Source organism: Pogoniulus pusillus, chromosome 36 (genome assembly GCF_015220805.1).
Source record: "Pogoniulus pusillus isolate bPogPus1 chromosome 36, bPogPus1.pri, whole genome shotgun sequence".
Lineage (NCBI taxonomy): Eukaryota > Metazoa > Chordata > Aves > Piciformes > Lybiidae > Pogoniulus > Pogoniulus pusillus.
This window is the reverse complement of record NC_087299.1, coordinates 4,044,870-4,057,147: the sequence shown is the minus strand read 5'-3', so window position 1 is coordinate 4,057,147 and position 12,278 is coordinate 4,044,870. Positions and strand designations below refer to the sequence as shown.

General features: G+C 49.3%; 1 protein-coding gene across 2 annotated transcripts in view; it reads left to right on the top strand.

Moving 5' to 3' along the window:
• Positions 1 to 12,278, top strand: part of SLC45A1 (solute carrier family 45 member 1) — an 84,220-nt gene that overhangs the window by 70,683 nt on the left and 1,259 nt on the right. For both annotated transcript variants that reach the window (XM_064171777.1, XM_064171778.1), the window contains 6 exons: positions 2,671 to 3,083; positions 4,048 to 4,140; positions 6,187 to 6,411; positions 7,373 to 8,112; positions 9,252 to 9,405; positions 11,043 to 11,219. In XM_064171777.1, the coding sequence (XP_064027847.1) occupies positions 2,684 to 3,083; positions 4,048 to 4,140; positions 6,187 to 6,411; positions 7,373 to 8,112; positions 9,252 to 9,405; positions 11,043 to 11,219 (1,789 nt within the window). In that variant the 5' untranslated portion in view covers positions 2,671 to 2,683. The remainder of the gene's footprint in view (positions 1 to 2,670; positions 3,084 to 4,047; positions 4,141 to 6,186; positions 6,412 to 7,372; positions 8,113 to 9,251; positions 9,406 to 11,042; positions 11,220 to 12,278) is intronic.

Genomic DNA, 12,278 nt, shown 5'->3' with positions numbered 1-12,278 from the left:
TATGAGCTGTTTCCATTTCTGACAGCAAGAGGCAAGAAATCATGTGTGGTTCATTAATGCAGCAAATGCATGATCATCATTCTGTGTCTTTATTGATGGTCTGGACGAGGGGATTGAGTCCAGCATCAGTAAGTTTGCAGATGACACCAAGCTGGGAGCAGCTGTTGATCTGTTGGAAGGTAGGAGAGCCCTGCAGAGGGACCTGGCCAGGCTGGATGGGTGGGCAGAGGCCAAGGGGATGACATTTAACGAGGCCAATTGCAGGGTTCTGCACTTTGGCCACAACAACCCCAAGCAGCACTACAGGCTGGGGACTGAGTGGCTGAGAGCAGCCAGGCAGAGAGGGACCTGGGGGTACTGGTAGATGGTAACTGAAGATGAGGCAGCAGTGCCCAGGTGGGCAGCAGAGCCAATGGCATCCTGGCCTGCATCAGGAGCAGTGTGGCCAGCAGGACAAGGGAGGTTATTCTTCCCCTGTACTCAGCACTGCTCAGGCCACACCTTGAGTACTGTGTCCAGTTCTGGGCACCTCAATTCAGGAGAGATGTTGAGGTGCTGGAAGGTGTCCAGAGAAGGGCAACAAAGCTGGTGAGGGGCCTGGAACACAAACCCTATGAGGAGAGGCTGAGGGAGCTGGGGTGACCTCATTGCTGTCTACAACTAGCTGAAGGGAGGCTGTAGCCAGGTGAGGGGTGGCCTCTTCAGCCAGGCAACCAGCAACAGATCAAGGGGACACAGTCTCAAGTTGTGCCAGGGCAGGTCTAGGCTGGATGTGAGGAGGAAGTTCTTGATAAAGAGAGAGTGATTGGCATTGGAATGGGCTGCCCAGGGAGGTGGTGGAGTCTGTGTGCCTGGAGGTCTTCAAGAGAAGACTGGCTGGGGCACTTAGTGCCATGGTCTGGTTGACTGGATAGGGCTGGGCACTAGGTTGGACTGGATGATCTTGGAGGTCTCTCCCAACCTGGTTGATTCTATGATCTACCTTGAGATGCTGTTTTGGAACCTCTTTGGCTGTTTTACCTACCACAGTGCACATGCGTTGGCTGCAGGAGTCATTGATTGGAATGAGACCTGAGGAAACTGCTCAGCACTTGTGTGTCATTAATCTTTAAGAGAGGAACTGTGCTGAGGCTGGCTTGTGGCATATGTATCTACTCAGGAATTAGTTTGAAACTTCAGTTCCTACACTGGTCTCAAGCAGATTTGTTTTCTCTTGACCTCGTCTGAGTGTTAAGTTGTGTAGTCTGAACTTCAAAAACATTCTTTCAGCACTATGGTAAAGTCTCATGGAGGTAGAACCAGAAAGAAGCAGAGAATAAGATCCTGTGCTTGCTGAATTCAGGAATGTAAACAGGATGAAACCCAAATTGAATCTATGTGCAAAGAAGTTTTTAATTAAGCCTTGGCCTCAGTGCATGCAGCAGGAATTACAGAATCAACCATAGAATCAGAGACCTTCAGGGTCATCCAGCCCAAGCTAGCACCCAGCCCTGGCCAACCAACCAGGCCATGGCACTAAGTGCCCCAGCCAGCCTTGGCTGCAACACCTCCAGCCACACAGACTCCACCACCTCCCTGGGCAGCCCATTCCAGTGCCAATCACTCTTTCCTTCAAAAGCACCCAGCCTAGACCTGCCCTGGCACAACTTGAGGCTGTGTCCCCTTGTTCTGTTGCTGGCTGCCTGGCAGCAGAGCCCAACCCCACCTGGCTACAGCCTCCCTTCAGGGAGGTGCAGACAGCAATGAGCTCTGCCCTGAGCCTCCTCTGCTGCAGGCTGCACACCCACAGCTCTCTCAGCCTCTCCTCACAGGGCTGTGCTCCAGGCCCCTCCCCAGCCTTGCTCCCTTCTCTCAACACCTTCCAGCACCTCAACATCTCTCTTGAATTGAGGAGCCCAGAACTGGACACAGCACTCCAGGTGTGACCTGAGCAGTGCTGAGCAAAGGGGCAGAAGAAGCTCCCTTGTCCTGCTGCCCACACTGCTCCTGAGCCAGCCCAGGATGCCATTGGCTCTGCTGCCCACCTGGGCACACTGCTGCCTCATCTTCAGCCTACTCTCTATCAGCACCCCCAGGTCCCTTTCCTGCTGGCTACTTTCCAGCCACTCTGTCCCCAGCCTATAGTGCTGCTTGGGGTTGTTGTGGCCAAAGTGCAGAACCCTGCACTTGGCCTTGTTCAGTCTCATCCCATTGCCCTCTGACAGGATCAGTACCAGAAGGTGATTTTACATTGCAGCAGGAGTCTGGATCTGCAGCCAAGCCACAGCTTTGCATTGTTGTAAACTTAGACAGAGGTTGTGATTCATCTTACTTTAGCTCAAACGAACTGTAGGTAGATGTGAACCTATTGCTGTTCTGTTGGAGCTCTTGGGCAGTGTGAGTGGTAGTTAAAAAACTAAGAATTCTGTGTAAATCCCTGCTGATGTTAGGCAATGCTTGGGCAGTCAAGACAGGACCTGTGGTGTCTCATCTGTGTGAAATGGAGGAGTTATGTTTCTAAGGTGTAGGTGCCTCATGTGAGCAGGTGGAGAAGCAATATGGTAAATAAAACATGAAGGCTGCACTCACTCTGTGAAGTGTTGAGAAATGGCTTGAACTTGGGTAAACTAAATTAAATTAAGCAAACTTTTTCATACTCAAGCACTTTATCCTGAGGTGTTTTCCTTCCAGACACCTACCTGCGATGATACCACCATCTGCAGCAACGCCTGTCAGTGATGCTGTGCTTTTGCCAAGTGCAGCATCTCAGGAAATCTGGAGGTCACAAGTTCCAGGCTACTCTGGATCAATCACACAGCACATAAGCCATCGAGCCAACAACTTCAAGAGACATCCCAAAAGGAGAAAACACATCCACCCTTCACCACCACCACCACCAAATACTCCGTGTCCTGTTGATTTGATTGACTTTGGGGATCTCCAGCCTCAAAGATCTTTCCTAGAACTCCTCTTTAATGGGTGCATTCTCTTTGGGCTTGAGTTCAGCTATGCTATGGAAACAGCTTATGTTACCCCTGTGCTGCTTCAGATGGGGCTTCCAGACCAGCTGTATGGAATGGTGTGGTTCATCAGCCCTATATTAGGTAGCTTTTCTTTGCACTGTTTCTTCCCTTTTGTTTTTTCCACTACATGGGGTTAAATGGGTTTGTTTTCTCTGCCTCAGCTGCTCACAAGTATACTCCATGTGCTCTTTGGGTTAAGAACCACTACCTGTAATTTTAGACAACCAATTGGAGACTAATTCTTGCTGTGTCTTGCTTGAAACGAGCTGAGTGTGCTCAAAACACAGCCTTTATTGACTTTCAACATTAAAAAGCCTTTTAATGACTTCTCAACCTTTTAGGTCTTTAGCAAGGGTCAGCTTTATTACTCTGTTCCTGTATTTAAGCTAGCCAAAGAGAGTCAGTGAGACTTCCTTCTCTTTAGCTCTCTGAAGCCAATGTGTCCTAGTGAAGAAAGACCATTGGCTGCTAATCTTACAAGCATTGAATTCCTTGTCTTAGTTATGGAGGCAGGGCTGGGAGCATATCCTTTGCTATGGAAAGAACTGTAGGATGAGCTGTTACCACTTGGAAATTTGTTCTCTCTGTTCTTGCAAGATGTGAGGATAGAGCCCTACTCACAGGCTGGCCCAGAGTAACACAGGCAGCTTGCCAGTCCTCATGTCTGCTTCCTGCTGCCTTCCAAGCCAATTGTGTAGGGGATCCCCTATCTAAGGTAGGACAAATTAAACAGCTTCTAAGGAGTAATCCTTTAGAATGTGTAACTGTTATCCTCTTACTCCTCATCTGATGTCAGACTTAGCTGTATTAATGATATAGATATCCTCTTACTCCTCATCTGATGTCAGACTTAGCTGTACTAATGATATAGAATGAACAGCCATGACCATGAGCAGTGGCATGTGACATTTGGTAGCACTGGTACAGTGTATGTGCACCTGGGCAGCTAGTACCAGCTGGGGCAATGGCTGTGTGCTACCTACTATAAATGTCCTTTGAAACAGGCTTGCAGAAAAGTACTACTTGGTGATTCCTTTTTTCCTAGGGTTCTTGCTACAGCCTTTGCTGGGGGCCTGGAGTGACAGATGCACATCAAGATTTGGGAGGAGAAGACCTTTCATTCTGGTCTTAGCAATAGGTGAGTCTGTTAGAAATGTTGGGTGTAGCACTTGTAAAGTAGAAATGCTGCATGTCTGTCTTCTGTGACATAGACTCACAGAGTGGTTTAGGTTGGAAGGGACCTCAAGGATCATCCAGTTCCAACCCCCTGCCACAGGCAGGGACATCTCCCACTAGATCAAGTTGCTCAAGGCCTCATCCAACCTGGCCTTGAACACTTCCAGGGAGGGAGCATCCACAACCTCCCTGAGCAACCTGTGCCAGTGTCTCTCCACCCTCACTGGAAAGAATCCTTTCCTAACATCTAGTTTGAATCTCCACTTTGAATCTGCCAGTTTAAACCCATTACCCCTCATCCTGTCATTACAAGACCTTGTCAATGTGAACCTATTGCTGTTCTGTTGGAGCTCCTGGGCAGTGTGAGTGGTAGTTAAAAAACCAAGAATTCTGTGTAAATCCCTGCTGATGTTAGGCAATGCTTGGGCAGTCAAGACAGAACCTGTGGTGTCTCATCTGTGCCTTCCTCAGCCTTCCTGTAGCCCCCTTCAGTTACTAGAAGGCTGCTATAAGGTTTTCTCAAAGCCTTCTCTTCTCCAGGCTGAAGAGCCCCAACTCTTGTAGTATGTCTTCATAGCAGAGCTGCTGCAGCCCTCTGAGCATCTTTGTGGCCCTCCCCTGGACTCACTCTAACAGTTCCATGTCCTTCTTGTGTTGGGGGCTCCAGAACTGCACATAGGACTCCAGGTGGGGTCTGAGAAGAGCATAGTAAAGGGGCAGAATCCCCTCCCTTGCCCTGCTGGCTACGCTGGCACCTGGCTGAACAAAATGCCTCTGAAGTGTTGGGTATTGTGGGGTCTGAAGAAGGTGGTGAGCAGTGCTGGGGTGATGCTTTGGCAGCCAGAGATCCATCCATAAAAGCTTCTCTTGTCAGAGGCTGAAAGGATGGTGTTTTGAGGGTCAAGAGTGTTTTCCTTTGGCAAAAGCCAACTCCAGACACCTGTAGGCTTGAACAGTGCAAAGCATTACGCACACCCTGTGAGCCACGCTCATTCTCTAGACTGTGGGGATCTGAACAGGAGCAACAGTATCACAGTCTCACAGTATCACCAAGGTTGGAAGAGACCTCACAGATCATCAAGTCCAACCCTTTAGCACAGTGCCCAAGGCTAGACCATGGCACCAAGTACCACATCCAACCTTGCCTTGAACTGCCCCAGGGACGGCGACTCCACCACCTCCCCAGGCAGCCCATTCCAGTGCCCAATGACTCTCTCAGGGAAGAACTTTCTCCTCACCTCGAGCCGAAATTTCCCCTGGTGCAGCCTGAGGCTGTGTCCTCTTGTTCTGGTGCTGGCCACCTGAGAGAAGAGAGCAACCTCCTCCTGGCCACAACCACCCCTCAGGTAGTTGTAGACAGTAATAAGGTCACCCCTGAGCCTCCTCTTCTCCAGGCTAACCAATCCCAGCTCCCTCAGCCTCTCCTCGTAGGGCTGTGCTCAAGGCCTCTCCCCAGCCTCGTTGCCCTTCTCTGGACACGCTCAAGCATCTCAATGTCCCTCCTAAACTGGGGGGCCCAGAACTGAACGCAGTACTCAAGGTGTGGTCTGACCAGTGCAGAGTACAGGGGCAGAATGACCTCCCTGCTCCTGCTGGCCACACCATTCCTGATGCAGGCCAGGATGCCACTGGCTCTCTTGGCCACCTGGGCACACTGCTGGCTCATGTTCAGGCAGGTATCAATCAGCACCCCCAGATCCCTCTCTGTCTGGCTGCTCTCAGCCACTCCGACCCCAGCCTGTATCTCTGCATGGGGTTGTTGTGGCCAAAGTGCAGCACCCTGCACTTGGAGCTATTGAACCCCATCCCATTGGCCTCTGCCCATCTGTCCAGGCGGTCAAGGTCCCGCTGCAGAGCCCTTCTGCCTTCCAACTCAGTCACATCTGTGCTTGCCACAGGCCTGTGCAGCTCATGTAGTGCTTCTAGAGTATGAGGTGATGCAGAGGTTTGGTTTTTTTTTTGCTTAGAAATAGTCCATTGCTTGATTTGGATTTGCTTTTCTTCCCAGGAGCGTTGCTTGGGCTCTCGCTTATGCTGAATGGCAAAGACATAGGGAGTGCCTTGTTTGACACCACCAATAACCATAAATGGGGAATCATCCTTACAGTCTGTGGTGTTGTCCTCATGGACTTCAGTGCAGATTCAGCAGACAATCCCAGTCATGCCTACATGATGGATGTATGCAGTCCAGCGGATCAGGACAGGGGCCTCAACATCCATGCTTTGTTAGCAGGTAAGTTTTCTTGGTGCTCCCTAGGTGGTGGGAGTCCTAAGTAAACAAGCCCTGCTGCAGGAAAGCAGAGTGTGAATCTTGGGTCTTCTTTGTATAACTGGATACCTGCTTGCTGCAGAAGGCTTTTGTAACAGCAGGCAAGATGCAGCCCTTGGGTTGTTCATTGGACTGTCCCTTGCATCATATGTAACACATATAGAAACAACAAAATCAAGCTGTGAGGGAGGAGGTTTGGCTTTTTGCAGGTGTGGAAATGCCTTTTTCAGTTGCTCTATTGGAGGGAAAAGTGCCTGTTGGGCCTTGTAATCCCTCTTTGCTATCACCTTCAATTGCTGTGCTGTCCTAGCCTAGCTTTTCTCTCTGAGGGGAATGTTTCATGCTCCTGAATGTGTTTGTAAGGAAGAAAAGAAATGAGAGTGAGAGAGGTGTCCAGTGCCCTCGGAATTTCCATGTTCACTGGGAGCAGCGCAGTGGCAGCTCTGTATGCTGCCAGCACACTGCTGAGTAATGAGCTTGCTGTGCTCCTGAAGCCATTTGGTCTGTCTTGGAGGCAGCTAGATCTGTGTTCCTCTAACTGAGTGAGGAAAATGGATTTTCACTTACTTTCAGGAGAACAGTCGTAGCTGACTGATTGCAGAGCCTTGACACGAGGCTGGTGGACACTTCTGTTTTACAGACTAAAATAGCTGAAGGTAAAGTGGTTTGTTCTTGGCAAAGAAAGAAATATGATTGTTGAGTATTTGTATCATCACTTCTCCCTCTTTCTGTACTGTGTTTGTACATGCAGACTACTCTTGGAGCGTGGATAGTTGTGTTTGTTACTGCATTTGAATTGAAACAGGGTTCAGTAGTAAACCAGAAGTCACTAGTTGAATTCTGCTCTTAGATAAATGACACTCTTCTGCTACTGACTTCCAGGGTTGGTTAGGGAAGATAATCTTGGCTTTGTTTCTTCCACCAGGTCTTGGAGGTGGCTTTGGTTATGTTGTTGGAGGAATACACTGGGATAAAACCAGCTTTGGAAAAGCTGTGGGAGGGCAACTTCGTGTCATCTATGTCTTCACCTCAGTTACGCTGTCTATCACTACTGTGCTGACTCTCATTAGCATTCCAGAAAGACCCTTAAGGTTCTTTAGCAGGAAGAAAAAGGTGATGAAGAGTCCAAGTCTTCCTCTCCCTCCTTCTCCACCTTTCTTCTTTGAGGAAGGGGTAAATGAAAACTTTGCTTCTCATAACTCAGCTCACTTATATGCAAGTTTTACAGCTCCTGTTTCCCCCATGAGTCCACTAACACCCAAGTATGGCAGCTTTGTCAGCAGAGACAATTCCTTGACAGGAATTAATGAGTTTGCATCGTCCTTTGGGATTTCAAATATCGATGGTGTGCTTATAGACTGCTTTACAGGCGGGCACAGTAGTTACCTGTCACTTCCAGCTAGCTTGCCCAGGCAGCCTGTCAGTGTTAGCTTTCCTCGAGCGCTCGATGGCTGTTACCAAGGAGAAAACGGAGTTCTGGAGCAAGGGGAGAGCAGTGTAATGCCGAGGCCTGATGGTGAGGCACTAAGGGTGGGCTCACTGGATGCCATAAAGCCACGGTCATCAGGGATCCTGAAAAGACCTCAAACCTTGGCCATTCCAGATACTCTAACGGGACACTGTCCAGAAAATAGCAGAAGAAGAAACGTAACCTTCAGCCAGCAGGTAAGGGCAGGAACTCGGTGCCATGAGCCTGTAAACCTGAGCATTCGTTTCATCTCTTCATGTGTTTTCAGATGTGTGCTGCACAGATTCACCCTCAAAGGCTGATTGTCACAATTAGCTCATAAAAGTCATACTGAGAACAGCATACCTGCTATGACAGTGGGTAGGATGTGAATTACAGCTGGCAGTCTGTCAGCTGCCTTTGTGAAGATGGCAGGAGTGGGAGCATCCTGCACTCATTGGGCCACGTGAGGAAGTTAGTTTGGTTATTTTAGTCCTGCTTTGCCACCCAAGGAGCTACCACACGAGCAAAAAAAGACACATTTTTATTGAGCCTATATCTTCCCTTTCCACAGAAATACCTGCAATATAGGGCCAGGGATAGGATTCTCCCATGAGCTTCTCCTTATGGCAGTCATTACATCTGGTTCCATCAGGGTGTTGAGGTTTCCCTTACCTGGGGATAAGACTCTGACCTCACCTCCCACTGTTGATGATAACTTGGAATGTCTGAGAACTCTCTATGCTGGCCCTTTTTTTATTGATCCAGGATGAGGTAAACTGTTTTTGGTTTGCTTGTTTTGTTAAGGGGAGGTGGTGTGGGGGGGGGGGGGGGGGTTGTTTTGATTCATCTGTTTGTTGCTGTACTTGGATGCACTTTATGAGAGCAGACTTTGCTGGGGCCAGGGTTTTACGTACTGTGTGAGTAGAGATTGAGCATCAAGGTTAGCAAGCAGTGGGAATGTGTTCCAATTAAAAGTGGCTCCTTCTTCCTCATGTCTATTAAACTTCAGGAACCAAATTCACCTGAATGTGGGTGCAGCTCCTGTTCAATGCAGTGGAATTAATGTCTTCTACACTAGCATCTGGCTGTGGTTGCAAACATCCTAGAGAAGTGAAAGGTAGTGTTTGAGGTGTACTGAAAGCTGTCTCTCAGTGCTGTCATTTAACACTCGCTCCAAGCCTGAGCTGCTGGCTTAGCTAAACTCCCTTTTTCATCTCTAAGTCAACATCCTGCAGCAGCAGCAGCAGAGTTTTAACTTTCAGATCATCAGATGAGGTGTGTAATGTTACACAGGTTTGCTCAAAGGGTTTTTCACTTGCTGTGTTTGTTGACATGGTAGTTGTTGTCTTCACAGGTTGCTAACATCCTGCTGAATGGTGTTAAGTATGAGAGCGAGCTGAATGGATCAGCTGAGACCTCTGAGCAGCCACTCTCTGTGAAACTTCTTTGTTCCACCATCTGCCAGATGCCCAAGGCTCTTCGTAACCTCTGCATCAACCACTTCCTAGGTATTCAGAAAGTGTATGGGGTCATGGAACAGGCCATGGAGTGACATGGAAGACAACACTGTGAGAGTGCCTGTAATCAGCTGCCCTATGAGGAGAGGCTGAGGGAGCTGGGGGTGTTTAGCCTGGAAAAGAGGAGACTCAGGGGTGACCTCATTGCTGTCTACAACTACCTGAAGGGAGGTTGTAGCCAGGTGGGGTTGGGCTCTTCTGCCAGGCAAGCAGCACCAGAACAAGGGGACACAGTCTCAAGTTGTGGCAGGGGAGGTCTAGGCTGGATGTTGTTAGGAAGTTGTTGTCAGAGAGAGTGATTGGCATTGGAATGGGCTGCCCAGGGAGGTGGTAGAGTCACCATCCCTCGAGGTGTTGAAACAAAGCCTGGCTGGGGCACTTAGTGCCATGGTCTGGTTGACTGGCCAGGGCTGGGTGCTAGGTTGGGCTGAATGAGCTTGGAGCTCTCTTCCAACCCAGTTGATTCTGTGATTCTATTCTGTGCCTGGTTCTAGTTTAAGCTTTGCAGAGCCCAAATCCTAACAGAACAATGCAATCATAGGATGCTTTCCCCCTTTTGTAAAGAAAGGAATTAGATGTAGAGAGTGAAAAGTATAACACACCCAAAATCTTGCTTCCATTTGGAAGTTAAAAGAATCACTTTACCAATAAATGAAAGGTATTTAAGTAAGGGGAGTTACAAAAAGGTGTGGGGGAGGGAAACAAGATACAAAATATATATACAACCAGATTGATGGCAGTGGGTGGAGGGAGAGTCAGACAGTGGGTGGAGGGAGATTCAGGAGGTGGTTGTGCCACCACATGGCCACGTGGCAAAGTAAGGAGCAGCAGGAACAAGGGTGATGCTATCAAACAGGCAGGGAAGAGAGGACGAAAAACAGGGAGTTCCTTTGTTTTTATAGGGGGTCAGGACAGAAGTGGGAGTGGGCTACCCACTGCACCTGGGGTCAGGTTCAGACCACCCCCCCAGAGGAGTCAGGAGCACCTGGGGTCAGATTCAGATGACCCCTAGGAGGGGTTAACCCTTTTCACCAGCACACCATTACTCTTAGCAGTGTGTGGCTGAGGGCTAGGAAGGCCTTGCAAAGCAATCCAGTGTTCACAAAAGGGGACAGAAGGTTGCAAGCAGTTAATACTCATTGGCTGGGAAAGAAATGAGTATGGTTTGTCTGCATCAGTGACCCTAATGCCAGTTTGTGAGTAGGAGTTTTGACCTGGGTCAGAAGCTCTCTGGAGTCTGCAGCCATAACAGAAGTAGCACTCTTTCCAGTTCTGTGTGGGAGGAAAACAGCAACCTGAAAAGACAAGGTGATGAGCCACTCTGAAGGTAGCTCAGACTGCTGTAGCATCTTGCTACACCACTAGTCTGTGGCCTGCAGTCAGCCTTTAGGAGTCCTCTTAGGAACTGAAAGGATAAAAATCATGGTCTTTGACATCTCAAATGTGTTTGGCAAGCGTTGTAGTGTAGTGCACAGGGACACCAGCCTCAAATACATGTGACTGAATGTTACACAGTGCTCAGCACAGTGTCACAGTTGGGATTTGAAATATAGCTGGTAGCATCCTTGTAAGCTTACAGAGGGAGCTGTATTCTGCAATCCTAATATGTTCCTTCTGTCTTCTTCCAGGATGGCTTTCCTTTGAGGGGATGCTACTCTTCTATACCGACTTCATGGGAGAAGTAGTGTTTGAAGGGAATGCTAAAGCACCTCACAACTCAGATGAGTATCAGAAGTACAACGCTGGGGTGACCATGGGCTGCTGGGGAATGTGCATCTATGCGTTCAGTGCTGCTTTCTATTCAGGTACTTAGCATAGCCACCCTAGTTGCTGCTGGGAGAAGATGCATTCACTCCTTAAGCAATGTTTCTGCAACAAGTAGTTTGGGATCTGTGTTGAACAGAGCCTGCCATGTGGTACAAGTGCTGGTACAAAGCAGGGGATGCTTTTTTCATAGAATCAGTCAGAGTTGGAATGGACCACGAGGATCAGCCAGTTCCAAACCCCCCTGCCATGCCCAGGGACACCCTACCCTAGAGCAGGCTGCACACAGCCTCAGCCAGCCTGGCCTTAAACACTTCCAGCCATGAGGCCTCAACCACCTCCCTGAGCAACCCATTCCAGCCTCTCACCACTCTCCTGCTCAACAACTTCCTCCTCACCTCCAGCCTCACTCTCCCCACCTCCAGCTTTGCTCCATTCCCCCCACTCCTGTCACTGCCTGATATCCTGAAAAGTCCCTCCCCAGCTTTTTTGTAGGCTCCCTTCAGATCCTGGCAGGCCACAAGAAGGTCCCCTGGGAGCCTCCTCTGCTCCAGACTGCACAGCCCCAACTTTTTCAGTCTGTGCTCACAGCAGAGCTGCTGCAGCCCTCTGAGCATCCTCATGGCCCTTCTCTGGACACACTCCAGCATCTCCACATCCCTCTTGTAATAGAAGCTCCAGAACTGGATGCAGTACTCCAGGTGGGGTCTCAGCAGAGCAGAGTAGAGGGGGCAAATCACCTTCCTCGACCTGCTGGTCATGCTGTATTATCTCTCCTGGTTATCCTGGCCTGCACTGACAGCAGATGAGGTCTGCAGTCCAATGGAAGCACATCTCTGTTAGTCTACAGTTCTTTTCACAAGTAGCATTTTTAATGTATATTGAATCCAGAAAGACATGCAGCCACCATAGGCACAGGTCTGTCACGTTAGCAGTCAGTAGCCATGTGCCCTGTGTGGACCATCCCAGTGTCACACACGACCCAAGCACCTTGTCCTGTGTGTTGTGCATGTGCCACGTGCACCTCCACCCCGGCCCTCAACGACTCCCATTTACCTTTTCAGGCCAGGAGCACTGCTAGGCTTCAGCTCTGCCATTGC